We start from the raw sequence: 23,288 nt of genomic DNA, 5'->3' as shown, positions 1-23,288 counted from the left end.
GGCTGCTGCAGCGCCTGCCTCGGCCTGGCTCCCTGGCCGACAAGACGCAGCCGCACAGCAGGTGGGTGCCGCCACCTCCCCTGTGCCCGCTGGGTCCACCTGGTACGGCCCTGACTCTGCTTCCACCACCCCCAGGTGGCTGGACTCGTCTCGGTGCCTCATGCAGCAGGGCGTCAAGGCCGGGGACACACTCTGGCTGCGCTTCAAGTACTACAGCTTCTTCGACTTGGATCCCAAGGTGGGCCGAGCTCAGGGGACCTGGGGGCCAGGGCCTTGAGACAGGGAGGCCTGGCAGTCGTCAGTCTGGGCTCTAGAGTCTGAACCCTGGCGGGAGCGGCTCCAGAACACTCTGTGAAGGGGTGGCTGTGAGGATGGGCTCTGGCCACCTCCTGTGCCGTCTCTTGGTGCCCTTGAAGCCCATAAACTGACTTCTGCATGCCCTCTATCTGCAGAGCCCTTGCTGGGGCACTCTGCCCCTTGTCCCGGGCTTTCTGTGGCTGACCCTCAACCCCCTCTAATCCCTTGGCCAAACCTGCCCCGGTGACATCTGTCCTTGTCCATATAGAAGGGCACCTGCTGTGGTGCGGGCGGCCATCCGCCCCGTCCACAGGGGGACATCTAGCCTGTGTCCCTCCTCAGCCCCATCTTCTCGGCCACTCGAGACACAGACACAAGTGACCGACCTCCTTGTGAGGAGAATTTTCTTCCTCTCCCAGCATCTGTGGTCCACTCACTTCCGTGTCTGTCTCTCCCGGTTTCTCCCCAGCATCTTGGCTGTCAATGCTCCTGTCCATGGCCTCCGTGCTGGGGCTCCTTCTTTCTTCCAGAATGTATGAGTCTCACGGATTCAAACATCACCCCATGCTCTTTACAGCTCCCAATTTATAACCTCCGACCCACCCTGCCCAGGGGCCCCTTCTACCTTTCCTGCATTCCTTGCCGAAACCCTGTATTTAAGGCATTCTGGGTCCTTCCCCAGCTGGCCCGCCTAATGCTGCCTGGAATCAAACCTTGAGTCTCCCGTTCTTCCCCTGCTCCACCCGTGGGCACCTCTCAAGCAGTCGCTGCGGCTTCTCCTCCTAGACCTCCTCTCATGGCTGCCCAATCTTGGAATGAATGTTTGCAAAAGTCCCTCTTGGCCTATTACCTTGTTTAAAGGGCTCTTGTGGCTGCTGGGGTCCCCTTCCATGGCCACAGGCCCTGTCCTGTCTGCCCTGGCCCTGAGCCCTTCTCTGTCCTGGCCGCTGCCTTCCTCCCGCACCTCTCTACTCGTCCACATCCTGTGCCCCTGCTCTTCCTGGGGTCTTTCTTGTTCTTTTTTTCCCAACTTTCTCTTGTATTAAATAATTTTTTATTCCATCATGTTATCTCCTTTGGTTTGACTTATTAGCTTTCTTTCTTTTTTCTTTTTTGAGACAGGGTCTCACATTGTAGTTCAGGCTAGCGTTGAACTCACTGTGTAGCCCAGGCTGGCCTCTCCTCAATCCTCCTCCTGCCTCAGCCTCCCAAGGGCTGGGATTATAGGCATGAGCCACCATGCCCAGCAGTTTTATTTTTTATTCTATTCTACTGGTTGCTTTAGGAGTTAGAGTATGCACGAAATGTAGTCTCACTAAATTGTGAGTTGCCCAGGTTGGACTCAAGTTTGCAATCTTCCTGCCTCAGCCTCTCATGTGTTTGTATTAAAGACATGAACCACCATGCCTGGCCTTAGTTTCAAACAATTTCCTTACCATGTGTCTTTGGTTTGCTATGGTTTCTTATGTGTGGGGTTCGTTGAGCTTCTCTAACCTATATGTTTATAGATTTCATTAAAAGGTTGGGAAAATGTTGGGCTGTGACTTTTGCACATATTTTTCTGTCTCCCTATCTTTTGGGGACTTTAGTTACATGACCATTGGACTTGCAGCTCACTGATTCTCTGCTCATTTTGGGGGGCCCTATTTTTCTATGTTTTTTTGAGTCAGGGTCTCACTATGTAGTCCAGGCTGGCCTCAAACTCAAGAGTGCTGGGATTACAGGTGTGCACTACCACACCCAGTTTACAGATTAAGTTTCCTTCTCCCACATGTAACTTGCCATGAATTCCGTGTCTAGCCAGAGATTTAGCTCAGTCAGTGCTGCCACTGCCTGCTGCACAAGTGCAAGGTCCTGAGTTTGATCACAAATCTGCCATGAATTCCATGTCTAGAAGTTCGAAATTGAAGGATTATTTTTTTCAGTGCTAGGGAGGGAATTCTGGGCCCCATGACCATTAGACTAATGCTCTACCACTGAGCTGCATCCATAGCCCTAGAAGGTCCATATTTTTTTCCTGGCATTTTTTTTCCAGGGCCTTTGCACTGAGCTACATCCCTGGACCTCTTTTATTTCGAGGCAGGGTCTCAATAGTCACTAAATTACCCAGGTTGGGCTCAAACTTTGATCTTCCTGCCTCAGCCTCTCAGAGTGCTGTGATTATATAGTGTGGACTGCTATATTGTCCTGGCAAGTTTAAAACAAGAGCTACGTTCCTAGCCCAGGCTGTCACATTTCCGTTTGTTTCTAGTAACTGTCTCTGTCTACAACAACAAGACCCCCGAAGGCTGCCTGGACATTTTTTGTATGGCTGTGCTTTGGGGAGGGCCTTTGTCTGTGGCATTTTCCCTGCCCCAGTTCTCCTTACCTCTAGAGACTGGAAATTTTGGAAGGGTACTGGGATTCGAACTCAGGCAGGCGCTGTGCCTCCGAGCTATATCCCAGATTATAGATTTTTATTCTAGTATTTACCTCCCTTTTTTGTTTGCTTGTTTTGAGACAGGGTCTCCCTATGTAGTTGAAACTGACCTGGAACTCACTATGTAGCTCGGGCTGGTCTCGAACTCACAGTGATCCTCCTGCCTCAGCCTCCTGATTGCTGGGATTACAAGTGTGTGCCACCACGCCCAGCCCTCCCTTTAAAAACAAAACAAAAAACAAGGTCTCGCTGTGTAGCCATGGCTGGTTTTGAACTCACCTAAGATCCTCCAGCCTCAGCCTCTTTAGTGCTGGGATTATAGGCATGTGACACCATGTCAGGCCTCACACTAATATTTATTTCTATATAACATGCTTTTGTCTGTTTCTTTTTTCTTCCTTTCCTTTTTCTTTCTGCCTTCTTTCTTTTTTTCAGAGACAAGGTCTTACTGTGTTACACAGGCTGGGCTCAAACTCCTGAGCTCAACTCATTCTCCTTCCTCAGCTTCCTAAGTGACTGAGACTACAACTATTGCACTGGTTTCTTATTTCTTGCTTTTGCAATTTCGCACGTTATTGACTTTGTAGGAAAGATGATTACATAGCTGTTTTACACCCTCCCTCTCCCACATAGCATATCCATTTCTTTGTATCTTTCTAATTGAGCAATGTGTATAGTCTTAGGTTGAAACATGACAGCTGAATTTGGGCACACCTCTGTAATCCCAGCACTCAGGAGGCTGATGCAGGAGGATCTATATGAGTTCAAGCCCAGTCTGAATCACAGAGTGAGATCCTATCTCAAGAAACAAACAAACAGAGCCTGGATTAAACTCAGTGCAAGCACAAGGTCTGAGTTTGATCCTCGGTACAAACAAACAAGGGCAGGGGATTTAGCTCAGTGTCTCTGAGCCTGCCTCCCAAGTGCAAGGACCCGAGTTCGATCCCGGGTGCCAAAAAAAGAAAAAGGAAAAAAGAAAAGAAAGCATGACTATAGCTATAAACGGTAGCACAGATAAATAACATTCTAGGGAAACCCAGAATAGTTATGCTTATATGTCCTTATATCTTTTTTTATGTGTGTGGTGCTAGGGCTTGGATTGAACTCCGGGTCCTCACACTGAACTACAGCCTTTTCTAAAACAAAAAACGTGGGGGAGGGAGACAGGGTCTTACCGTGTAGTCTAGCCTGGCCTCCAACTCGAGAGGATCCTCCTGTGTTCGCCTTTTGAGTGCAGGTATTACAGGCGTGTGCCACCATATCCAGCCCTAAAGTTTTTGAAGTTTTTTGAGACAAGATCTCATTATCTCACCCAGGCTGCGCTGGAACTTTCAATCCTCCTGCATCAGCCTCCTCTGTAGCTGGGATTACAGGTATGCACCAAACATTGAGCGATATTCCCAGCCCAAAGTGTTCCATTTCACTTTTTGCTAGTAGGTGCCCGTCTGTCCCTATGAACAGAATTTGCAGAAAGCTGTCTGGATGTTCTTTGTGGCTATGAGGTCTACACTGAGATGTGCAGATGTCTCACAGAGTCCGTCATGGGCCCCTTCCACAGTGGTGACCACACCAGGGCATCAGGCAGGGTCTTTCCTTCTTGGAACCTAGGACTTCTTGCAATCTAGACCCACAGCGTGACTGTCATCCTTGGACATCCCTTCACTATTTTCCTGCATTGGATTTCTTGTTTCCTGGCTCCAATATGTTCCTCTTTCTTTTCTTCTCTCTTGCTCTCTCTTTTAAATTAATTAATTTCTTTTTCCTGGTGCTGGGGATGGAACTCAGGATCTTGCGCTTGCTAGGCAGGCAGCGGAACTGCTGAGCTAAATCCCCAGCTCTCTCTTTTTCATTATTAATTAATTAATTATTAATTAATTTTGTGGTGTGGGGGATGGAAGCAGGGCCTCGTTCATTCAAGGCAGGCGCTGTCCACTGAGCCACACCCCCAGGCCTCTGTTTCCCTGTGATGTCCTTCTGGTGGAACACATACTTCAGGTGTTTCCTCTAAGTGTGCATGGGACATAAACATTGTGAACCCTGCATGTTGGCGAAGGTCCTTATTCTTTCTTTTTGTTTGTTTTTTTTGAGACAGGGTCTCACTATGTAGCTGAGACTGACCTGGAACTCACTATGTAGCCCAGGCTGGCCTCGAACTCACAGCAATCCTCCTGCCTCAGCCTCCCAAGTGCTGGGATTACAGGCGTGCACCAGCATGCCCGGCTTCTTTCTTTTTTAATATGGAGCCCTTCACGAATTTGCGTGTCATCCTTGCGCAGGGGCCATGCTAATCTTCTCTGTATCGTTCCAATTTTAGTATATGTGCTGCTAAAGCGAGCATGGCAAAGGTCCTTATTCTAACCCCGCTGGCTGCGTGTCTAATTCTAGGTTGGAGACACTTTCCTGCCATCTTCCTATTTTCTTCTCAACTCCACGGTGAACTCTGACAAGTCCAGTATCACTTTTCTTTTCCATCCTTCTTTGTGACCCTTTTATTTTCTCTCGGCAGTGCAGCAGAGGTGCCAGAAACTTCTAGAATCTTCTCTTCCCCTCAGGTTCCAACATTTCTCAGTAAAATGGGCTAGCCTGATCTTTCTTTATTCTTTAGCCTGTACACTCGCTTGGCCCTTTCAAACCTGAGACCTGGGCACTCCAGTTATAGGTAAATGCTCTGCATGCATCTATTTAATCATTCTCCCACCTGCCACCACTTTTCTGCTCATTCCTTCTGAAACTCCACTTAGTGGGTATTGGCCCTTCTGGAGGGGTCTCCTTTCTCCCTTCCCTTCCTCCTCCACTCCCACCCTCCCTCCTTCCTTCCCTCTTCCCTCTCTTTCAGAACTCTGGATTGAACCCAGGACCTCACACCGCTGAGCTTATATGCACAGCCCTTTTGTATTTCATTTTGAGCAGGGGTCTTGCTAAATTGCCCAGGCTGGGTTCGAACTCACTGTCCTCCTGCCTCAGCCTCCCAGAGTGCTGGGATTACAGGTGTGCGCCACCACGCCCACTTCAACACTGATATCTTCCTTCCACCTTTCTTTCTTCCTTCCCTCCTCCCTCCCTCTCTCTCTCTCTCTCTCTCTCTCTCTCTCTCTCTCTTTCTAAGACAGGGTCTTACTATGTAGTTTAGGTTGGCCTTGAACTCACTATGTAGCCCAGGCTGGCCTCAAACTCTTGGTGATCCTCCTGCCTCAGTCTCCTGTGCACTGGGATTACAGCTGTGTGCCACTGCACTGGCTATCACTTTCTGATGCAGTCCCGGAAGTCCTCTTTCCTGAGTGTCATCGGCTGTGTTGCTGTGACTGCCTCAAGGTCCTGAATTAATTAAAAACATTGCACTTTTGTGGTCACTGAACTTGGGGAAGAGTAGCAGCTGCACGGTGCCGGAATGGGGGACAGGGTGTAAGCGGGCACATTGTCCTGCCTTTACCAGCCTATTGTTCTGTTCGATGACACTTGGCAGCAGCATTCACTGCATTTTTTATTACATTTTGAAACTGGACGTCCAGAACTGCTTCTGACAGTGGCAAGAGGGATGAAATAAGTGGGCTTGAACTGAAGGGGAAGATTTTGAGGAGATCGATGACAATATGTCTTTTACTATAATTGTTTTGTTTTGTTTTTTGGTACCGGGGATTGAACTCGGGTCCTTTGTGCTTGTGAGATAGACAGCGGAACCACTGAGCTAAATCCCTGGCCCTACTATACTTTTTTTAAACATTTAAACATTAAACATATATTTTGAGGGAATTTAGCTCAGTGGTTCCGCTGCCTATCTCACAAGTGCAAGGTCCTGAGTTCGATTCCTGGTACCAAAAAAACCCCAAAACATATATTTTTATCATCCCTGGTCCATCACCAGCCCAATGTTCAAGTTTCTTTTTTTTGACAGTTTTTATGTTGAACTATTTGCTTTTTCTTTATATATTGTAGATATGAAGATTTGTCAGATAAATATACTGTGATGTCTTTTCCCACTCTGTGCTTCAGCTTTTCATTCTCCTTAGGGTTTCTTTTCTTTCTTTTTTTTTAGACAGGGTCTCACTGTGTAGTTGAGACTGACCTGGAACTCACTATGTAGCCCAGGCTGGTCTCGAACTCACAGCGATCCTCCTGCCTCAGCCTCCCGAGTGCTGGGATTAAAGGCATGTGCCACCACACCCGGCTTTAGGGTTTCTTTTTTTTTTTTTTGAGACAAGGTCTCACTTTGTATTTTAGGTTGGCCTTGAACTCACTATGTAGCCCAGGCTGACTTCAAATTTGCAGCAATCCTCCTGCCTCAACCTCCCAAGTGCTGCAATTACAGCATGTGCCTCCATGCCCAGCTCCTTAGGGTTTCTTTTGATAAACAGCATGTTTAATTTTAATATAACTCAATTGATAGTTTTTTTTATTTGACTTTTAGTAGTTTTAAAATGAAAGTCAGCTGGGTTTCACAGATGGTACACACCTGTGATCCCAGCACTCAGGAGGCTGAGTGAGGATTACCATAGTTCGAAGCCAGCCTGGGCTACATGTGTAGTGAGGCCCTGTCTCCAAATAAATAAATAAATAAATAATAAACAAATAAAATAAAAATAAATTGGGCCAGGCATTAGGATCAGTGGTACCACCACCTGCCTTGCAAGCTCAAGGTCCCAAGTTTGATCCCCAGGACCAAAAATAATAAATAAAATAAAATGAAACTCGCCAGGTGTGGTGGTGCACGCTTGTAATCCTAGCAGTCTGGGTGCCTGAGGCAGGAGGATCATGAGAGACTGATCCCAGCCTGAACTACTGTACATAGATAGACCCTGTCTGAAAAAATGAGCAAAAGCAGGGCGTGATGGCAGTTAAAAAAAAAAAAATTAAAAGGCTTGGATGTAGCTTAATGCAAGGCTTGGTTCAGTCCCCAGTACTAAAAAAGAAAATCTGGTTTTGGGGGGTTTTTTTGTACCAGGGATCAAATTGGGACCTTGTGCTTGCGAGGCGGTGGTGGCACCACTAAGCTAAATCCCTGGCCCAGAAAATCTGGTTTTGATTTCTGAGTGTAGAATTTTATCTATAAGCGTTTTGATTCATGTTTGAGGAGTTTTGTTTTGTTTTTTTTGCTCCCTACTGGGTCTTTTTCTCCTTGGAGCTCTGTTTCTCTCTTGTCCGTCTCGGTCTCTGTAGTCCAGGCCAGCAGCTGTCCTCAGCTGTGGGCAACTCTTGCTGTCCAGCTGGACAAGTAAGCAGGTGGCATCTCAGTGACCGCTGCCTGGGGATGGGTCAGGGCTGCCCTCCTGGAAGGTTCTGCTCACGGCTTGGTGTCTTAGTGAGGAGCCCTCTAATGACTCAGCCGGGGCTGGAGACTCCCTGCCAGTGTCTGGGTGAAACGTGGGAAAGGCCAGGTCGGCTGTCCCTGCTCAGTGTGGGCTTCCACTCCACCCACCCAGTTCACACCTGGCACTCTCCCAGCTGTACTCAGGCCACCAGTGCAGGGCTCCCTTTGCCTCATCAGCCCCAGGGAGAAAGTTTCAGGTTTTGCTGGGTGTCAGCATGGGTCACCTTGCTGCAGGTTACTGGGTAGAGAAGAGACCTGACCCTTTTAGATTTTCCTTTGTTTTTTTGAGACAGGGTCTTGCTAAGTTGTTAAATTTTCCAGGTTGGAGCTCCAATTAGAGATACTCCTGTCTCAGCCTCCCAGAGTGCCTTGCTTGGGTTTGCTTTTTTATTTTTTTCTTTTTTCTTTTTGGTACTGGGGATTGAACTCAGGATCTTGTGCTTGAGAGGCAGGTGGCAGCACCACCTAAATACCTGGCCTGGGTTTGCATTTTTAATTAATTCATTTATTTTAAAATGAGTATATGTTTGTAGTACATACATATGATTACATTCGTAGTGGGGAGTTGATACATGTACATCACGCATCAATTTATGTTTGTAGTACATACATATGATTACATTCGTAGTGGGGAGTTGATACATGTACATCACGCATCAATTCCTTTTGCTTCTCTTTACCCTCCCCTTGCTCTCCCTTCCATCCATTTCTTGGTCCCCTTCCCGTTTGAAAATCATCTACCTCCCTGTTTCCTATTATCTATCTTTTATTTTGCTCTATGAATTATTCATACTTTGTGTTTCTCATATAAGCGAAACCATGTGGTATTTAAGCTGATTTATTTCACTTAACATTGTGGTCTCGAGGTACATCTATTTTCCTACAAATGACTCAAGCCTGTTCTTCTTTACGGCAGAGTAGTATTCCAGCCGGTGGGAGTGCCACATTCTCCTTTTCTGTTCATCTATCGATGGACACATAGGCCGTTTCCAAGATTCAGCTATTATGAGTTGTGCAGCTAGAAACGTGACTATGCTTGTATCACTGTGACATGACATCTTCAACTCGGGAAAATAGCTAGAAAGGGAAGAGCTGGGGGTCAAATGGAGTTTCTCCACACTGATTTCCACAGTGGCTGTACCAGTTTACACTCCCATAAGCAGTGTAGGAGGGTTCCCCACCACCACCCTCGCCAGCACTTGTTATCCTTGGATTTTTTTTCCTCATTGACTTTATTGGTACATTTTAGAGATACAGTACAGTTACACTCATCTTTGGGGTCTTGAACCTCTACATGACAGGTCTTGGTTCTCATTTTTTCCCCTCGTCCCGGCCCTCCCTTCACCCCTCCTCCCCTCCCCATCTACAAACACTTTATTTCCATTTTTTCATTTTCTCATATTTTTTTCTTTCCCCTATTACCTTTCCCTCACCCTTCCGAGTTGTTATCCTTTGATTTCTTGCGCCTTGGCTCTCGGTTTCAGTGGGCCTCCAAGGGTGGCTTCTGTGGGTACTGGGACTCCTTTGTGCTTTTGCCCTCCCTGACCCTTCTCGCTGGAATCCTCTTCCTTCACTCTTGTCATTGTCACCTTCTAGGTCTCTGTTCAGTCACCTCCTCACAGCGGCATTGCCCTTGACTGAGGGATGAGGGAGCTGGCGGGGGGAGCTATTGATTTGTCTTCTAGACTCTGAGCCCGCTGGACTTCCAGCTCGGACAGCCACCAAGCATCAGTACCCTGGGCAGAGGGCATGGGGTGGCTGCCTGGGTGCGCGGGCCCCTTGGCCTTTGAGCAGCTGGCTCCCCACCCACTGCAGGTCGACCCAGTGCGGCTGACACAGCTGTACGAGCAGGCGCGCTGGGACCTGCTGCTGGAAGAAATCGACTGCACTGAGGAGGAGATGATGGTGTTTGCAGCCCTGCAGGTGTCTGGGCACCGGGGGTGGCCAGGGTGTCGGCTGTGGCAGGAAGGGACTTCTGGAGCGGTGCCCATCTCCAGGGACACCCCACCTGGGGCCACCACTTGGTGGCGGCTGGACTCAGAGTCCTTGGCCATTGCATCCCCAGTACCACATCAACAAGTTGTCACAGAGCGGGGAAGCTGGCGAAGTGGCTGGCACGGACCCGGGGCTGGATGACCTGGACGCGGCCCTGAACAACCTGGAAGTGAAGCTGGAGGGCTCGGCACCCACAGATGTGCTGGTGAGGCCTCAGGCTGCGGTGGGCGTCTAGGCCAAGGGAGGCTTGGGACGCTCTGACTCCTCTCCTCCCTTAGGACAGCCTCACCACCATCCCAGAGCTCAAGGACCATCTCCGAATCTTTCGGTGAGTCTGGCCACCCAGAGGAGGAGCCTGTGTGTAGGGGCGGCCATTCATACCCTGCTCGTTCTCAGGCCCCGAAAGCTGACCCTGAAGGGCTACCGCCAGCACTGGGTGGTATTCAAGGAGACCACACTGTCCTACTACAAGAGCCAGGATGAGGCCCCAGGGGACCCTATTCAGCAGCTCAACCTCAAAGGTGAGGGAGCAAGGGTGGGGACTGGCAGGGCCCCTCATCCGACTGTTTCCTCCGGGGAACCAGGGAAGATGATCTCCGTCGGGAGGAGACTGCAGGACTGGCTTTTGCGTGGGGCCTCTCAGGCAGGTCTCCCCCTTCAATCTTCCCGACACCCCTTCTTCCTGCAGGGTGCGAGGTGGTCCCAGACGTCAATGTCTCCAGCCAGAAGTTCTGCATCAAACTCCTAGTGCCCTCACCCGAGGGCATGAGTGAGATCTACCTGCGGTGCCAGGATGTGTGTAAAGCTTGCAGGGATGCTGCAAGGCTGGGCTAGGGCTGAAGTGGGCACTCAGGGCAGAGGTGGGGCGGGGGCAGAGCCTGGCCGGCTCACCACTGTCCTTGTCCCCACCAGGAGCAGCAGTATGCACACTGGATGGCCGGCTGCCGACTGGCCTCCAAGGGCCGCACCATGGCGGATAGCAGCTACACCAGCGAGGTGCAGGCCATCCTTGCCTTCCTCAGCCTGCAGCGGGCAGGAGGTGGGGGCTCAGGCAACCATACTCAGGGTCCTGATGCCTCCACTGAGGGCCTCAATCCTTACGGCCTTGTCGCCCCCCGCTTCCAGCGAAAGTTCAAGGCCAAGCAGGTAACAGAGAAGATAGAGGGTGGGAATGACCATACCATTTTCCTGGCTGCCTTTGAGCCCCAGGTCCCACACAGCCTCTCGGGAGAGAGCTGCATGGATACTTGCTCCCTCTCCCAAGCCTCTGAAAGATCACAGTCCAAGGGCCCCTGTGCACTCAGGGCCTGGCTCAGTCCACATTTGTCAGAGAGGTTGCACTTTGGCAGCTGTTAGGCACTGCACCCTGTCTTACAGGGCAGGCGAGAGTCAGAGGGACTTTAGGGGAGGGGAACCCCCTCCAGCCTTTTACCAGTATGGCCCACAGCTCACCCCGAGGATCCTGGAGGCCCACCAGAATGTGGCCCAGCTCTCACTGACCGAGGCCCAGCTGCGTTTCATCCAGGCCTGGCAGTCGTTGCCCGATTTTGGCATCTCCTACTTCATGGTCAGGTACAAGCCGTAGTTCAGCCACACACTGCCCTCACCTGCTACCCGCTCTTTCATGTTGCCCAGCTACTCCCGAGGTCTCCCCTCCCCGGTTCTGAGGGCAGCTCTTAACCAGGGGCTTTCTGCACACACCCCGCCACTCTGCACCCCTGCAGCAAATACAAGAGGCGGAGCCAGGTCGCAAAGGAGACACAGTGTCTGTCCTGGCTTTGCCACGAACCCTTCCCTCTCTGGGCCTCCATCATGGTTCTGCAGGACCCAGGTGACCTTAGACGCCATTGCAGAAGCGGCCCATTTCCCAGCCCTGCAGACATGGTGATGGACGACGATGATGATATACACACTATTATTAGCACAAACTATTTCCCAGTGGTGTGAAATGAATCCACCAAATCCACCACTTTCCAGCTGAGGAACTCAAGCCCTAGAGAACCTAAACATCTTGCTCGGGGTTGCAAGTGGGCAAGCAGCAGAGCTGGGATGTGGGCACAGCTATGTCCTCCCCCATCATATTGGCTCTGGACATTGTGCCATGCTGTCTGGGTGGTCTCTGGGGCCATGCAAGGGGGAGCCCCTGCTCACCCCCCACCCCCACAATCAGGTTCAAGGGCAGCAAAAAAGATGAAATCCTGGGTATCGCCAACAACCGACTGATCCGAGTCGACTTGGCTGTGGGTGACGTGGTCAAGACCTGGCGCTTCAGCAACATGAGGCAGTGGAATGTCAACTGGGACATCCGGCAGGTGGGCCCAGAGCGAGGGCAAGGTGGGATAGGGCAGTTGGTGGAGGTTTCTCCCTTACCCTTCCTGCCCACTGGCACCTCTGACTGCTCGCCCCGCAGGTAGCCATCGAGTTTGATGAGCACATCAACGTGGCCTTCAGCTGTGTGTCTGCCAGCTGTCGAATCGTGCATGAGTACATCGGGGGCTACATTTTCCTGTCAACGCGGGAGCGGGCCCGTGGGGAGGAACTGGATGAGGACCTCTTTTTGCAGCTCACAGGTGGCCACGAAGCCTTCTAAGGACAGTGTGTCTACCCATGCCCTGCTCACCATCAGCCACAGCCACTGCCGTGCCCACTGGCTGCACTACCCCACCCCCACTCCAGGCAAGCTTCGAGCTGGGCACTTTCACCTGTCACTGGCAGACCAGCTCTGGCTGGGGCAGATTCTGGCATCATGCAGGCTGGAGGGGAGAGGTGGGCCTGAGCTCGTACACAGCCCCCTTTCCCTGTTCGTACGGCCAAGGCCAACACCCCTGACCTATGCGTGGCACAGCTCCCTGAGCATACAAGGAAGAGGAAGAGGCAGAGGATGAGAAATCCTAGTGTTGTTTTTTTTGTACTGAGGATTGAACTCAGGGCCTTGCGCATGTAAATCCCCGGCCCCATTTAAATTTTTTTTAAATAAGTATTTTATTGCTTGATCGTTCTTCCTCTGGGACTATGCTTGGGGCCACTTGGACACTCTGTCTCTTTATCACCAGCCAAGGAGAGAGGTTTTCCTGAGATAAAGATGAAAGTTGCTCAGAGAAAGGGAGATCTAGTCAGCCTGGGTTTGAGGCTGGAAAAGAGGGAAGGGCAAAAGGGCACAGGCACGTGGGGCTGCAGTTCTCACGGGCAGGGGACAGCTGCAGGGCCTCCTTGAAGTACTTGGGAAGCAGGAACCCATCAGCATCCCCTGGAGTCAGGATCACCCCATTGGCAGAGCGGAAGAAGGGGATTCCATCTGTGGACAGAGCTAGCAATGTGACTCGTGCCCCTCCCCAAAGGCCCAGTAGTCCCTGCTGTGTGACACGCACCTGCCAGGGCCAGGGGTCCATTGATGAACACAGCGACTTCACAATTCGGGCGCATACCTATAGGGACAACTGGAGCTGGGGCCTAGGACACCCGGAGGGCAATTAGCAAACCGAGACAGAGGTGGTTCCCAGGTGAAGAGTATGGAGGCTTATGGTGCCGTGCAAGGCTGGGGGCAGCCTCAGACAAGGGAGGCTGTGACCCTTGGAGGGATCCTGAGTGGACAGAGTGGGGGGGACAGGTGGGTAGAGGGGGCACTGACCACTGATGACACCAGGGTCCCCAGGCAGTCCTGGAGCCAAGTGAATGTGTGTCCTCCCCTGGCATGACAGGCCCTTGAGCAAGATGAATGGCCAGTGCTTCCAGAATGTACCGTGGACTAGCATCCGGGGCAGGGCCTGTGGCGTCTCGAGAGGCACCAGCTCCAAATCAGGCACCTGAAGTGGGTGGTAGAATGGGTAGCGGTGAGATCTTCCCTGTAAACAGGGGTCCCATCTGGCTCTCCCAACTGTCCACTTGGCACCCACCTGCAGGGAGTGGCCTTGATTAGCCCGGATGAGGGGGCCAGCGCTGGGATCTCCTGGCTTCAGGGTGAACCGCTGCTTCTCATTGGTGTCCACCACACGCTGTACATCTTCAGCAGAGAAGCTGTGAAACTGGGGCAGCCGTAGGAGGCTGTGCAGGGGCACGAAGCCATCTGCGGGCAGACAGGTGCTTAGGAGATGACCTTGCTGTGGCCATGCCATAGTTCACAGGGAGCTGTGGCCAAGACAAAGGCAGGCCTGGAGGTCACATGGGCTTCACCTGTGTGACCCCTACGAACTCTCTCCTTTCTGGGCCTATTTAACTTACACAGGAAGAGAAGCTCCCTCAGGGAGGTTCACACAGATAAAAGTACTTACATTGGCCCAGTAAACATCACCTGCTGCGAGACTCCCTTAGTGCCCACCCTGTGGTGTTTACTAGGCCATGGGACTGGCAGGAAATCACCAGAAGAGCCACTTGGCTGGACATCAGGCCTGGCCCAGACAAGTTCCTCTCCCAGTAGACATGACATGGGCCGTCTTCACTCTACATGGAGCAGATGTACCTGCTGTGCCTTCTTCATGGTGTACCGGTGGGATCCACAGTGCAGGGGGCACAGACAGGTTCACACTGTTTACTGGGTGCCAGCCACTCCTTCCCAGGCCACCGAGATGCTCACTTACCAGCTCCCATGGGAAGCCCCAGCTTCAAGGCTCCGTGACGGAGGGTGTAGGACAGAGCCTTAGACAGCTGCACATCTCGGTCCTGCAAAGAGCCCAGCGGTGGCTTGGGTCTCTGTAATTAACCCTGCCCTGCAGAGGAATCCCCGTGGTCTCTGGGACCAGAATAACTCGTGAATCCCCCCACTCCACCGGGAAGCCAGAGCTCCGAGTTCCCCCCCTTGTCCTCCTCCAGACTGGTGAGGGTGAGGAAAGGCACACCTGCTGCCGGAGTCTGGAAGCCCTTCTACCTTTGGGCCCTGCTGCCTCCCCGCTCTTTCCTCCAAAGGAACTCATACTCCAAATCTGTAGAGGGCAGGGACTTGTGGATTTATTTAAAGATCTTTGCGTGTCCCCACCCTGCCCGGAAAGTCACAAAGGATCAGGACAAGAGAGCTGGGAAGTGGAGGTATAGCTCATGACATTCGCCATCCATCCCCAAACCTGGGTGCAGAGAGGGCAAATAAGACCCTTGCTGGCGAGACTTGCAGGGATAAGACAGCCGAGCCCCGCTCTTTAGAGGGGCCACAGCGCGCAGGGTGAGCCTGGGGAAAGGGCAGCGCACTGGGTCCTAGAGTTGGCTTCTCCGCAGCCTGTGGCTGGCGGCAGACCCGCCAATGAGAAGGCGCGGAAGAAAGGGACGGGCACTTCCGTTTCAGGAGTGGCGGAACGTTTTGGCCGGAGCGTGTGGCTCTGCCAATAAAAAAGCATTGAAGAAGGGGGTGGGCACTTCCGCTTGGGAGAAAGGGCGGAGCCTGCGGGCCCAGTTTACGGGTGAGTTCCAGTTCCTGTTGACGCTGGAGCCTCTGCATTCTGGGAAGGGGGTTCTCTACACGTCCATGGTTGGAAGCCGAATCTGTGGGTTTGGAGGTTGAGTATTTGGGGGGCCCAGGATTTCTGGGCGGTAGGGATGTCCAGAAGTCCCAAGAATTTCTGGCAGCAAGAGTTCCCCTCACCCAGCTGACACTTGAGGCTGTTGTTGGGATAGTAGGGTACTAACTCCCCAGAAGTGGTCAGGAAGGTTGGAAGGGCTGGGGGTACGTGCCCTCAGGAGGTCTGCGGCAGAATCTGGCAGAACTGGGCCAAAGGGTGGCTGTGTTCCCTACACCGTGACGGACCCGGCTGTGTCCTTCTCTAGAGCTTCCTTGTCCAGACCATGGACTCTGAGGTGTCCCTGCTGCTGCAGTGCCCTCCCGGGGGACTGCCCCAGGAGCAGGTAGGAGTGGAGCTGAGCCCAGCCTATGATCGTCGCCCACTACCGGGAGGAGATAAGACCATCACTGCCATTTGGGAGAGCCGGCTACAGACCCAGCCCTGGCTCTTCAATGCCCCTAAGTTCCGCCTGCATTCAGCCACATTGGCACCTGCTGAATCTCCAGGACCACAGCTGCTTCTGCGCCTGGGCCTGACTTCCTACAGAGACTTCCTGGGCACCAACTGGGCCAGCTCAGCCTCCTGGCTGCAACAACAGGGAACTACTGATTGGAATGACAAGCAAGCCTATCTAGCCGACCCACTGGGGGTGGGGGCTATACTAGTCACAGCTGACAACTTTCTTGTCTTCTTGCGCCGCTCTTGGCAGGTGGCCGAGGCCCCTGGACTGGTGGACGTTCCTGGTGGGCACCCTGAGCCTCAGGTGAGATGCCAGACTGGGTACAAAGGCACAAAACCCCAAACAGCTCAGGGGAGCTGGACCTCTAAGCCCTCCCAGCTCTGGGAAAATTGGCTTGGGGTTTCTCTGCATCTGCTCAGAGCAGCTGTGCAGACTTCCTTGCTATGGTGCCTCCTGGATGGCTGACCTGGGAACAAGCGTAGGCCAGCCTACATAGTTGTGCTAGAAGGGGACAAGGCACTCACTGCCACCTGGAAGACCCTGCCACAGGCCTAACCTGCAAAATACCAGTGGGGAGCAAGTGGGAAGGGGAGTAGGCAGAAGAAGAAGAAGATGCCTTACCTTCCCCTTTCTGGCCCCTTCTGAGCTGGACCTTTGGTTCTCCACCTGGACATGGGGGCCCTGAGTTAGGGGACCATTAAGGCTCATACTGTCTACCTCAGGCCACCAGGGCCAACAAGGGGAAAGTCAGGGTGGGAAAGGGTAAAGAGCAGACCCTGAGGCTGACCTCTCATAGGCCCTGTGCCCTGGTGACAGCCCCCAACACAAGGACCTCCCTGGGGAGCTGGTGGTACGAGAGCTTTTCTCCAGTGTCCTGCAGGAGATCTGTGATGAGGTGAGAGGTGGTTCTGACAGCATGGTGCACATGAAGGGGAGAGGTAGGACTTGCTAGGTTTCCACAGGTCTGGGCTGATGGGAGGTCTGCAGCGACCTTGATGGCACTGTGAGAAGAGCTTGGCTTTGCAGGTGGATGTACTCAAAAGTAGAATTCTAAACTGGGTGTGGTGGTGCCCTCCTGTAACTTCAGCACTCAGGAGACTGAGGATTGCCTCAATGTCAGGGCCAGCCTGGACTACATAGTGAGTTCAAATCCAGTCTGAACTACAGAGCAAGACCTTGTCTCAAAAAAAAAAAGAAAAAAAAAAGCAGAATTCTAGCCCTTAGGCATTTCCTCTTTATAGTGTCAGTAGTGGTAAATGTCTCACAATGTCACACTTCCCAAGTTTGCCCACTCCCCAAGTTTGTTGAAAGAGGAGAAATGGGAGTCTCAGTTACTAAATTGATTTCCCTAGACAATTTGTTCAATCCCCGTACTTTTGGTTTTCCCATCTGTAAAATGAACATGCCCGAGATCTTACATTGTGATACAATGCACTTGATCTACAAACCACAAAGTACTAACAGGGGCAACAGACTGTTCTTTGTTGAGAGGGCAGGGATGTATCAGTGGGCACTGACAGGTGGGATCCTGTACATCAATCAGGTGAACCTGCCGCTGCTCACCCTGAGCCCACCGTTGCTTTTGGGCATTGCCTGCAATGAGACCAGTGCTGGCCGCGCCAGTGCCGAGTTCTACATCCAGTGAGTAAACTCTGGGGCACAGTGACCTGGGTCCTGGCAGAGATGGGTGGTGAGGGCTGAGGGCGGCTAGGGTTTCTGCAGGGTGGACACCCCCAAGCCGCCACCCTCATGTCCTTGTCCAGGTGCAACCTGACTTCTGAGGAGGTGAGGAACTACTACCTAGGTGGAGGACCTGAGGCCCACGAGTCTACAGGCATCATCTTTGTGGAGGCACAGGTGCAAAGCAGGAGATGCATCTTGCTTGGCCTACAAGCAAGGGGTCTGCAAAGAGGCCTGGTCAGGAGAGGGTAACTGGGTCAGACAAGGACTCCAGGCCTCTTGGAGTTTTCTCTCGAGTCACAGGCTTGTCCTCTGCCCGAGGGAAAGGGAGGAGTCTGTGAAGGCCTGATAATGTCTTCCTAGTCCCCATACAGTGCCAAGGACTCTGAGGCTCTGTAGTTCTGGGCGCAGCCCCAGCAGGAGACCAGGGCTGGAAGGATATCTGGGTCTCACTATCTTCCTACAGAGGATGCAGAGATTGCAGGAGACTGAGATGTGGGCCGAACTCTGCCCCTCAGCCAAAGGCGCCATCTTCCTCTATAACCGGGTCCAGGGAAGTGCCATCTGAGTTGCCGGAGGGTCCCAGCCCTATCCACACCTCTGAGGACAATAAAGGACTTTATTGTTGGATTGCACTGGCATCTGCTGTTTCCATGAGAAAGAGGGGTCGCTTCAGAGGCCTGGTGGGTGAAAGACTGACACGTAGCAGGAAAGGGGAAAAAACAAAAAGCACGAGCCCAGCCTGTTTTCCCCTCAGCAAGCTGAGAATGAGTGCCGTGACTTCCACGCCAGGCACTGGTAAGGGTCCTGGACATCTGTAGGGTGGAAGCAGCCCTGAAATGTCGCACACTGGGGGTTGGGCAGCGGCTGGGTGCAAAGCCTCATTAAGGTAAGGACAGCCACGCACAGCCCAGCCTGCAGGTAGATGGGGTGTCCACGGACAGCTGGAGTGCAGAGGAGGGGTCCCGACATCTGAGCCAATGAGAACCAGGGGCGGGGCCAGCATTGGCGCAGAAAATGGCGGAGACCTCGGAGTCTGTGAGTCGATGGGGCGGGGCTTGCCCGTGGCTCCTCCCCCGCCCCCATCGTCCAGGGTGGGAAGGGGGTCGTAGTGTCCCTGCAGGTGGCCCGGACGCAGAGGTAGAGCCCGGAGCGCCCCCCCTTCTCGTGACTCCCGCAGTCTTCCTTGGGGAGAAATTCGGGCCAAGCCCCTTCCGCCGACCCGGACCGGGAGCGCTCTAAGTCTGGCGGGATCCGGTCCCAATGCATCCCCATCTTGGTGGCCTCCCTGCCTCTTTTCCCCAGCTGCCTGTCCACCGCCATGCCGACCTTACTGGCCTTGCTGCCCCTGCGCCTGTGCCGTCTGTGGCCCTACAACCCTCCCGCCCGGTTTCTCTCGGCGGCCGCAGGGCAGCGGTGAGTTGAACGCCAAGGCAGGTTGTTGAGTGGGTTTTTGTTGAGATCCTACCCTTTGGGCCTTGCCCTACAAGCTGAGATCGCTATGGACTTCTCTAGTGTCAGGTGCCTTACAGGCCTGTCTCATAATCCTCACCTGCGCTGCTGAGGACCCTGAAGACGGAGATTAAGAGATGACACCCCGCCCCCATCCGGATGTGGTTGTGCAGGCCTGCCTGTAGTCCTCTCATTCTGGGAGGCAGAGACAGGAGAATTACAAATTAGAACGCAGCCTGGGCAATTTAGCGATTTAGCTAGACTGTTTTTTTTAAAAAAAAAAAAAGCTGGAGCTGGAGATACGGCTTAATACCCTTAGTTCGATTTCAGGGCGGCAATGTCATACAGCAAGTTAAGTGGCACATCAAAAATTTGAGCTGGGCTGGGGGTGTAGCTCAGTGGTTCCACTGCCTGCCTCTTAAGTGCAAGGTCTGGAGTTCTATCCCTAGTACAAAAAAAAAAAAAAAAAAAGTTTTTTTTGAGCCGAGGGGCTGGCAAGTAAGTGTAAGGTTCTAAGTTCCATCCCTGGTATGAGAAAGAAAAAAAAAAGAAAGAAAAAATTTGAGTCCAGGGCCAGGGATGTAGCTCAGCAGTACAGCACCTGGCTAGCAAGCATGAAGTCCTGAGCCCCATCCCAGGTACCAAAAAAAAAACCCCTTAAAACAAAACAAAAAACAAAAATAAGCCCAGGGCAAATTCAATGCTTTTCATAACTCTTGTGGTTGTCAAAATAACTGTGTGTAACCCACTGAAAGGAGGAGACTAAGTTTAAAGATGCAGATTCCTGGGCCCAGAGTGAACCCAGAGCCTCATGTGTAGTAGGTAATCTCTCTACCATTCAGCTGCACATCTCCAGCCCTTTTTATTCTGAGGGACAGGATCTCACTAAATTGCCCAGGCTGGCCTCAAATTTGCGATTCTCTTCTCTCCGCCTCCCAGGTAGCTGGGATTACAGGAATGTGACATTGAACCCAGCTGTTTGTTTTGACTTGGGGTCTTGCTGTGTTCCCCAGGCTGGTCTTGAACTTCTGGGCTGAAGCAATTCTGCTTCAGCTTCTCATTGTAGGGGTTGGTAATCTCTTTTAAACAAACTTTCAAGTTCAATCCCTGGTACCAAAAAAAAAAAAAAAAAACTTTCATCTGGGCATGTTGGCACACACCTGTAATCCAAAAACTCAGGAGGCTGAGGCAAGGGGATTGTCACGAGTTCAAGGCCAGCATGGATGACTATGTTATAAAGAATCCACTTGTTGGCCCTGGGATTTAGCTCAGTGGTTCTGCTGCCTGCTTCAAAAGTGCAAGGTCTGGAGTTTGACCCCCATATCAAAAAAAAAAAAAAAAAAAAAAAAAAAAAAGAATCCACCTGTCCAAAAAATAGCCTATTTGTTGCTGGGTGTGGTGACTCACACCTGTAATCCCAGCACTCGGGAGGCTGAGTCAGGAGGATTGCTGTGAGTTCAAGATCAACCTGGGCTACATAGTGAGTTCCAGATCAGTCTCAAATACATAGTGACACCCTGTCTCAAAAAACAACAAAAAAGGCTATTTGTTATGAGAAAAGGAGTTTATTCTAGTGAATAATAGGGACTAAAATCAGGAGATTCTAGCAGCTAGCAGGGAGAGATTTCATCTGTGAGTGGATGGCTAATATTGGGAGAGAAGTGATAGTAGCCAGCAGGGAAGGAGAACTATACTTATATAAATTTGGGGGAAGGGACTATACTCATAAGGAATTTTTATGATTTGGATGCCCAAGGACGGTCTTCTCAGGTGGGTATACATTTACTGGACTTTTCATTACCAGGGGGTCGTAAACCACATTTTGAGTCCATTTACCCTATTTACTAGGAAGCTGCTTTTTGCTGAAACCAGTCTGTTTGCTTTTTCCTGTTGGTTTAGGGCAGGCCTGACAGACTACCCAGCAAAAAAACAAAAACAAACAAAAAACAAGGACTGGGAATGCATCCCCACCTGGGAGGGATCAGGGCTGGGGTACCCTCTGGGTGCCCTCAATCCCTGCAAGTTTGGGCCTCTCTCCACAGGTCTGGCCCCAGTAATTATTATGAACTGTTGGGTGTGCATCCCAATGCCAGTGCGGAAGAAGTTAAGCGAGCTTTTTTCATCAAGTGCAAAGAGGTATGAGTACCCCCAAGGTGGAGTGGGGGGAATAGGACATCTGAGCCAGGTAGGGGTGCACTCTAAGTTCCCAGGAGTAGATCTGTGTTTCTGACAGGTGCCACATTCCTGCATGGGGATGGAAGATGCTCATGGCTCCGCCTAAACAGGAGGAATGGCTGGGTGCAGGGAGCCAGGAATCCTGCCACATGGCTGGGCTTGCTTTCCTTGACTGGACTTACTATTCTTGAGAAACCTGGACCAAGACATATGGAGAGAAACAGGGGGCTGGTAGTGGGGTGAGGGCTTAAATGAGGGGAGAGGGCACTTGTCTGAGCTTCTTGATGCTCTGGCTGTCTTGAGGGGTCAACTAGACTATGGGTGAGGGAGCATTGCCCAGACAAGGCCTTTGAGAGTGATAGAGCCCTTATGGGTAGATTTTATCAGGATGGCTTGGGAAGGGACATGGAAAGAGAGATAAGGGGAATCCTGCCCCATTCCAGCTGCATCCTGACAGAGACCCTGGGAACCCGGCCCTGCATAGCCGCTTTGTAGAGTTGAATGAGGCTTATCATGTTCTCAGCCGTGAGCAGAGCCGCCGCAGCTATGACAACCAGCTCTGTTCAGCCAGCCCCCCAAAATCGCCAGGGACCACAGCCTACCCCAAGTCTGCCAGACAAACACACAGGTACAGCAGTCCTGCCCTCACTTGCTGCCACCCCCAAGTCTCCTGGAGAGCCTCATCTCCACACGGTCCCCTCTGTCTCCCAGCAGTTCCTGGGCACCCCCCAACGAACAGTACTGGGCCCAGTTTCATGGTGTGAGGCCACAGGGGCCTGAGTCACGGCAGCGGCAGCAGAAACACAACCAGCAGGTGCTGGGGTACTGCCTCTTGCTCATGCTTGCAGGCATGGGCCTGCACTACATTGCCTTCAGGTGAATCCCTGTCCTCCCCAGGGTGGTGGCAGAGGCAGGGGGTTTGGGGGAAGCCCAGTGTGGTCGGCCAGCCACTGCATGCTCTCAAGATAGGAATGCATGACCTTCTATTCGGAGCCTCTCCTTACTTAGTAAAGGCAGTACTGCAAGGAGGGCTAATATCATTTTCAGTTTTTCATAATTTGAATGTAAATCTTTGGTGCTGGCCACCAAGAGGGCTGGAGCCAATTAACATGCAAAGAAGCAAATGCATTGTAACTGAGCCTCCCCAGTGGCAGTCCTCATGTGGCTGTTGGTGTGCCCTGCCACCCTCTCATGTACACCATGATACAGAGTAGGAAATCCAGCAAACATAGTCAGAAGCCACAGTGATAGAGACAGAAGTTCGTGGGGACCCCATGATCAGAGCTGCCTCAGTGCTTTCAGCAGGACAGCCAGGGACTTGGGGTGCAACTACACCCTGGGTGGTCCAGGCCACTTGGTGCTCCTCTCCTCTGCTATCACAGACACACTTGGAGTCCCGCAGATGGAAAGCTGTGAGAGATCCTGGAGCAGGGTGGAGGAGGGCAGCACTTGAGGGACAACAGGGAACACAGAAACTGAAGTCCTCGGTTAATGGCGACCCCTTTGCAGGAAGTTAGAGCAGATGCACCGAAGCTTCATGGATGAAAAGGACCGGATAATCACCGCCATCTACAACGACACACGGGCCCGGGCCAGGTCTGTCCCCATTCTGTTCTGTCCCTGTCAGTTCTGGCACCACCCTCCTGGTCCCGGTCCCAACCGCTCTGGTGTTTTGTTCTACAGGGCCAACCGAGCGATGCTCCAGCAGGAGAGGCATCGGAGGCTGCAGCCGCCGGCCCCTAGGGCTTCCTCCGGCTCCGGGCTCATGCCCCCTGGCACTGGCCCCTGAGGGACTCTCTAGGCCCGCAGACGTTCGCTCCTCGCTGAAGCCCAGACTTGTGCACTCCCCAAGGCGCGCAATAAAGCAATTCTCTGAGCTCTGGTCGGACCGCTCCTTCAGATCCCGCGCCGCCCCCCTCTAGAGCGGCTACGGCTACTCTGAGTCCGGCCCCCTGGGCGGTGCGTCCCCTCTCCGCCCCGCCCCGCCCTGCGCCCGGTGGGGAGCGCGTGTCTGGGTCACAT

General features: G+C 52.3%; 4 protein-coding genes and 1 non-coding gene across 14 annotated transcripts in view; 3 read left to right on the top strand and 2 right to left on the bottom strand.

The window, feature by feature from the left end:
- The window catches only part of Fermt3 (fermitin family member 3), an 18,474-nt gene extending 5,533 nt beyond the window's left edge, over positions 1 to 12,941 (top strand). The window contains exons 5-15 of the mRNA XM_010636185.3: positions 1 to 61; positions 136 to 238; positions 9,837 to 9,944; positions 10,087 to 10,221; positions 10,295 to 10,344; positions 10,413 to 10,537; positions 10,705 to 10,811; positions 10,929 to 11,162; positions 11,464 to 11,588; positions 12,187 to 12,328; positions 12,427 to 12,941. Coding sequence (XP_010634487.1) covers positions 1 to 61; positions 136 to 238; positions 9,837 to 9,944; positions 10,087 to 10,221; positions 10,295 to 10,344; positions 10,413 to 10,537; positions 10,705 to 10,811; positions 10,929 to 11,162; positions 11,464 to 11,588; positions 12,187 to 12,328; positions 12,427 to 12,606 — 1,370 coding nt within the window. The 3' untranslated portion in view covers positions 12,607 to 12,941. The remainder of the gene's footprint in view (positions 62 to 135; positions 239 to 9,836; positions 9,945 to 10,086; positions 10,222 to 10,294; positions 10,345 to 10,412; positions 10,538 to 10,704; positions 10,812 to 10,928; positions 11,163 to 11,463; positions 11,589 to 12,186; positions 12,329 to 12,426) is intronic.
- LOC117283579 lies at positions 4,948 to 5,054 on the bottom strand. The gene has a single exon (XR_004514608.1). It is a non-coding gene; the product is annotated as a U6 spliceosomal RNA (small nuclear RNA).
- A 34-nt stretch (positions 12,942 to 12,975) lies between the features above and the next one.
- Trpt1 (tRNA phosphotransferase 1) lies at positions 12,976 to 15,267 on the bottom strand. Of its 5 annotated transcripts, XM_010636103.3 has the most exons (8): positions 15,071 to 15,266; positions 14,849 to 14,932; positions 14,591 to 14,672; positions 13,910 to 14,079; positions 13,645 to 13,819; positions 13,385 to 13,441; positions 13,201 to 13,311; positions 12,976 to 13,087 (listed from the first exon to the last, which is right to left on the bottom strand). In XM_010636103.3, the coding sequence occupies exons 2-8, from the start codon at positions 14,921 to 14,923 to the stop codon at positions 12,999 to 13,001; spliced, it is 759 nt and encodes a 252-aa protein (XP_010634405.1). In that variant the 5' UTR covers positions 14,924 to 14,932; positions 15,071 to 15,266; the 3' UTR covers positions 12,976 to 12,998. The 5 variants fall into 5 exon arrangements, with proteins under 5 accessions (XP_010634405.1, XP_033612441.1, XP_033612442.1 ...); XM_033756550.1 differs by lacking the exon at positions 14,849 to 14,932 and having other exon boundaries at positions 13,910 to 14,453; positions 15,071 to 15,265; XM_033756551.1 differs by lacking the exon at positions 14,849 to 14,932 and having other exon boundaries at positions 13,910 to 14,141; positions 15,071 to 15,265.
- Positions 15,268 to 15,370: 103 nt separating this feature from the next.
- On the top strand, positions 15,371 to 18,274 carry Nudt22 (nudix hydrolase 22). 4 transcript variants are annotated; one of them, XM_010636099.2, is made up of 6 exons: positions 15,371 to 15,400; positions 15,765 to 16,262; positions 16,756 to 16,854; positions 17,503 to 17,600; positions 17,723 to 17,816; positions 18,106 to 18,274. In XM_010636099.2, the coding sequence occupies exons 2-6, from the start codon at positions 15,783 to 15,785 to the stop codon at positions 18,205 to 18,207; spliced, it is 873 nt and encodes a 290-aa protein (XP_010634401.1). In that variant the 5' UTR covers positions 15,371 to 15,400; positions 15,765 to 15,782; the 3' UTR covers positions 18,208 to 18,274. The 4 variants fall into 4 exon arrangements, with proteins under 4 accessions (XP_010634401.1, XP_010634400.1, XP_010634402.1 ...); XM_010636098.2 differs by lacking the exon at positions 15,371 to 15,400 and adding an exon at positions 15,407 to 15,484; XM_010636100.2 differs by lacking the exon at positions 15,371 to 15,400 and adding an exon at positions 15,407 to 15,496 and having other exon boundaries at positions 17,723 to 17,744.
- Positions 18,275 to 18,355: 81 nt separating this feature from the next.
- Dnajc4 (DnaJ heat shock protein family (Hsp40) member C4) lies at positions 18,356 to 23,204 on the top strand. 3 transcript variants are annotated; one of them, XM_019209311.2, is made up of 8 exons: positions 18,356 to 18,437; positions 18,549 to 18,677; positions 18,945 to 19,055; positions 21,134 to 21,227; positions 21,710 to 21,894; positions 21,978 to 22,142; positions 22,776 to 22,862; positions 22,950 to 23,185. In XM_019209311.2, the coding sequence occupies exons 3-8, from the start codon at positions 18,961 to 18,963 to the stop codon at positions 23,053 to 23,055; spliced, it is 732 nt and encodes a 243-aa protein (XP_019064856.1). In that variant the 5' UTR covers positions 18,356 to 18,437; positions 18,549 to 18,677; positions 18,945 to 18,960; the 3' UTR covers positions 23,056 to 23,185. The 3 variants fall into 3 exon arrangements, with proteins under 3 accessions (XP_019064856.1, XP_019064857.1, XP_010634403.1); XM_019209312.2 differs by having other exon boundaries at positions 18,364 to 18,677; positions 21,790 to 21,894; positions 22,950 to 23,204; XM_010636101.3 differs by lacking the exons at positions 18,356 to 18,437; positions 18,549 to 18,677 and having other exon boundaries at positions 18,703 to 19,055; positions 21,981 to 22,142; positions 22,950 to 23,186.
- The last annotated feature ends 84 nt before the right edge of the window (positions 23,205 to 23,288 follow it).

This window comes from Fukomys damarensis, unplaced genomic scaffold, assembly GCF_012274545.1.
Source record: "Fukomys damarensis isolate Sample0158 unplaced genomic scaffold, DMR_v1.0_HiC HiC_scaffold_27, whole genome shotgun sequence".
Taxonomy (NCBI): domain Eukaryota; kingdom Metazoa; phylum Chordata; class Mammalia; order Rodentia; family Bathyergidae; genus Fukomys; species Fukomys damarensis.
This window is presented reverse-complemented; position numbering and strand designations above follow the sequence as displayed.

Excerpts from the sequence above, each read along its gene's own strand:
- Nudt22 (XM_010636099.2), top strand. The coding sequence starts at position 15,783 with ATGGACTCTGAGGTGTCCCTGCTGCTGCAGTGCCCTCCCGGGGGACTG. Across the intron at positions 17,601-17,722 it reads AGTGCCGAGTTCTACATCCA|GTGCAACCTGACTTCTGAGG; the intron begins GTGAGTAAACTC and ends GTCCTTGTCCAG. Across the intron at positions 17,817-18,105 it reads TCATCTTTGTGGAGGCACAG|AGGATGCAGAGATTGCAGGA; the intron begins GTGCAAAGCAGG and ends ATCTTCCTACAG.
- Trpt1 (XM_010636103.3), bottom strand. The coding sequence starts at position 14,923 with ATGAGTTCCTTTGGAGGAAAGAGCGGGGAGGCAGCAGGGCCCAAAGGT. Across the intron at positions 13,442-13,644 it reads GGACCCTGGTGTCATCAGTG|GTATGCGCCCGAATTGTGAA; the intron begins GTCAGTGCCCCC and ends TTGTCCCTATAG. Across the intron at positions 13,312-13,384 it reads TGGACCCCTGGCCCTGGCAG|ATGGAATCCCCTTCTTCCGC; the intron begins GTGCGTGTCACA and ends CTCTGTCCACAG.
- Dnajc4 (XM_019209311.2), top strand. The coding sequence starts at position 18,961 with ATGCCGACCTTACTGGCCTTGCTGCCCCTGCGCCTGTGCCGTCTGTGG. Across the intron at positions 21,895-21,977 it reads TCTGCCAGACAAACACACAG|CAGTTCCTGGGCACCCCCCA; the intron begins GTACAGCAGTCC and ends TCTGTCTCCCAG. Across the intron at positions 22,143-22,775 it reads CTGCACTACATTGCCTTCAG|GAAGTTAGAGCAGATGCACC; the intron begins GTGAATCCCTGT and ends ACCCCTTTGCAG.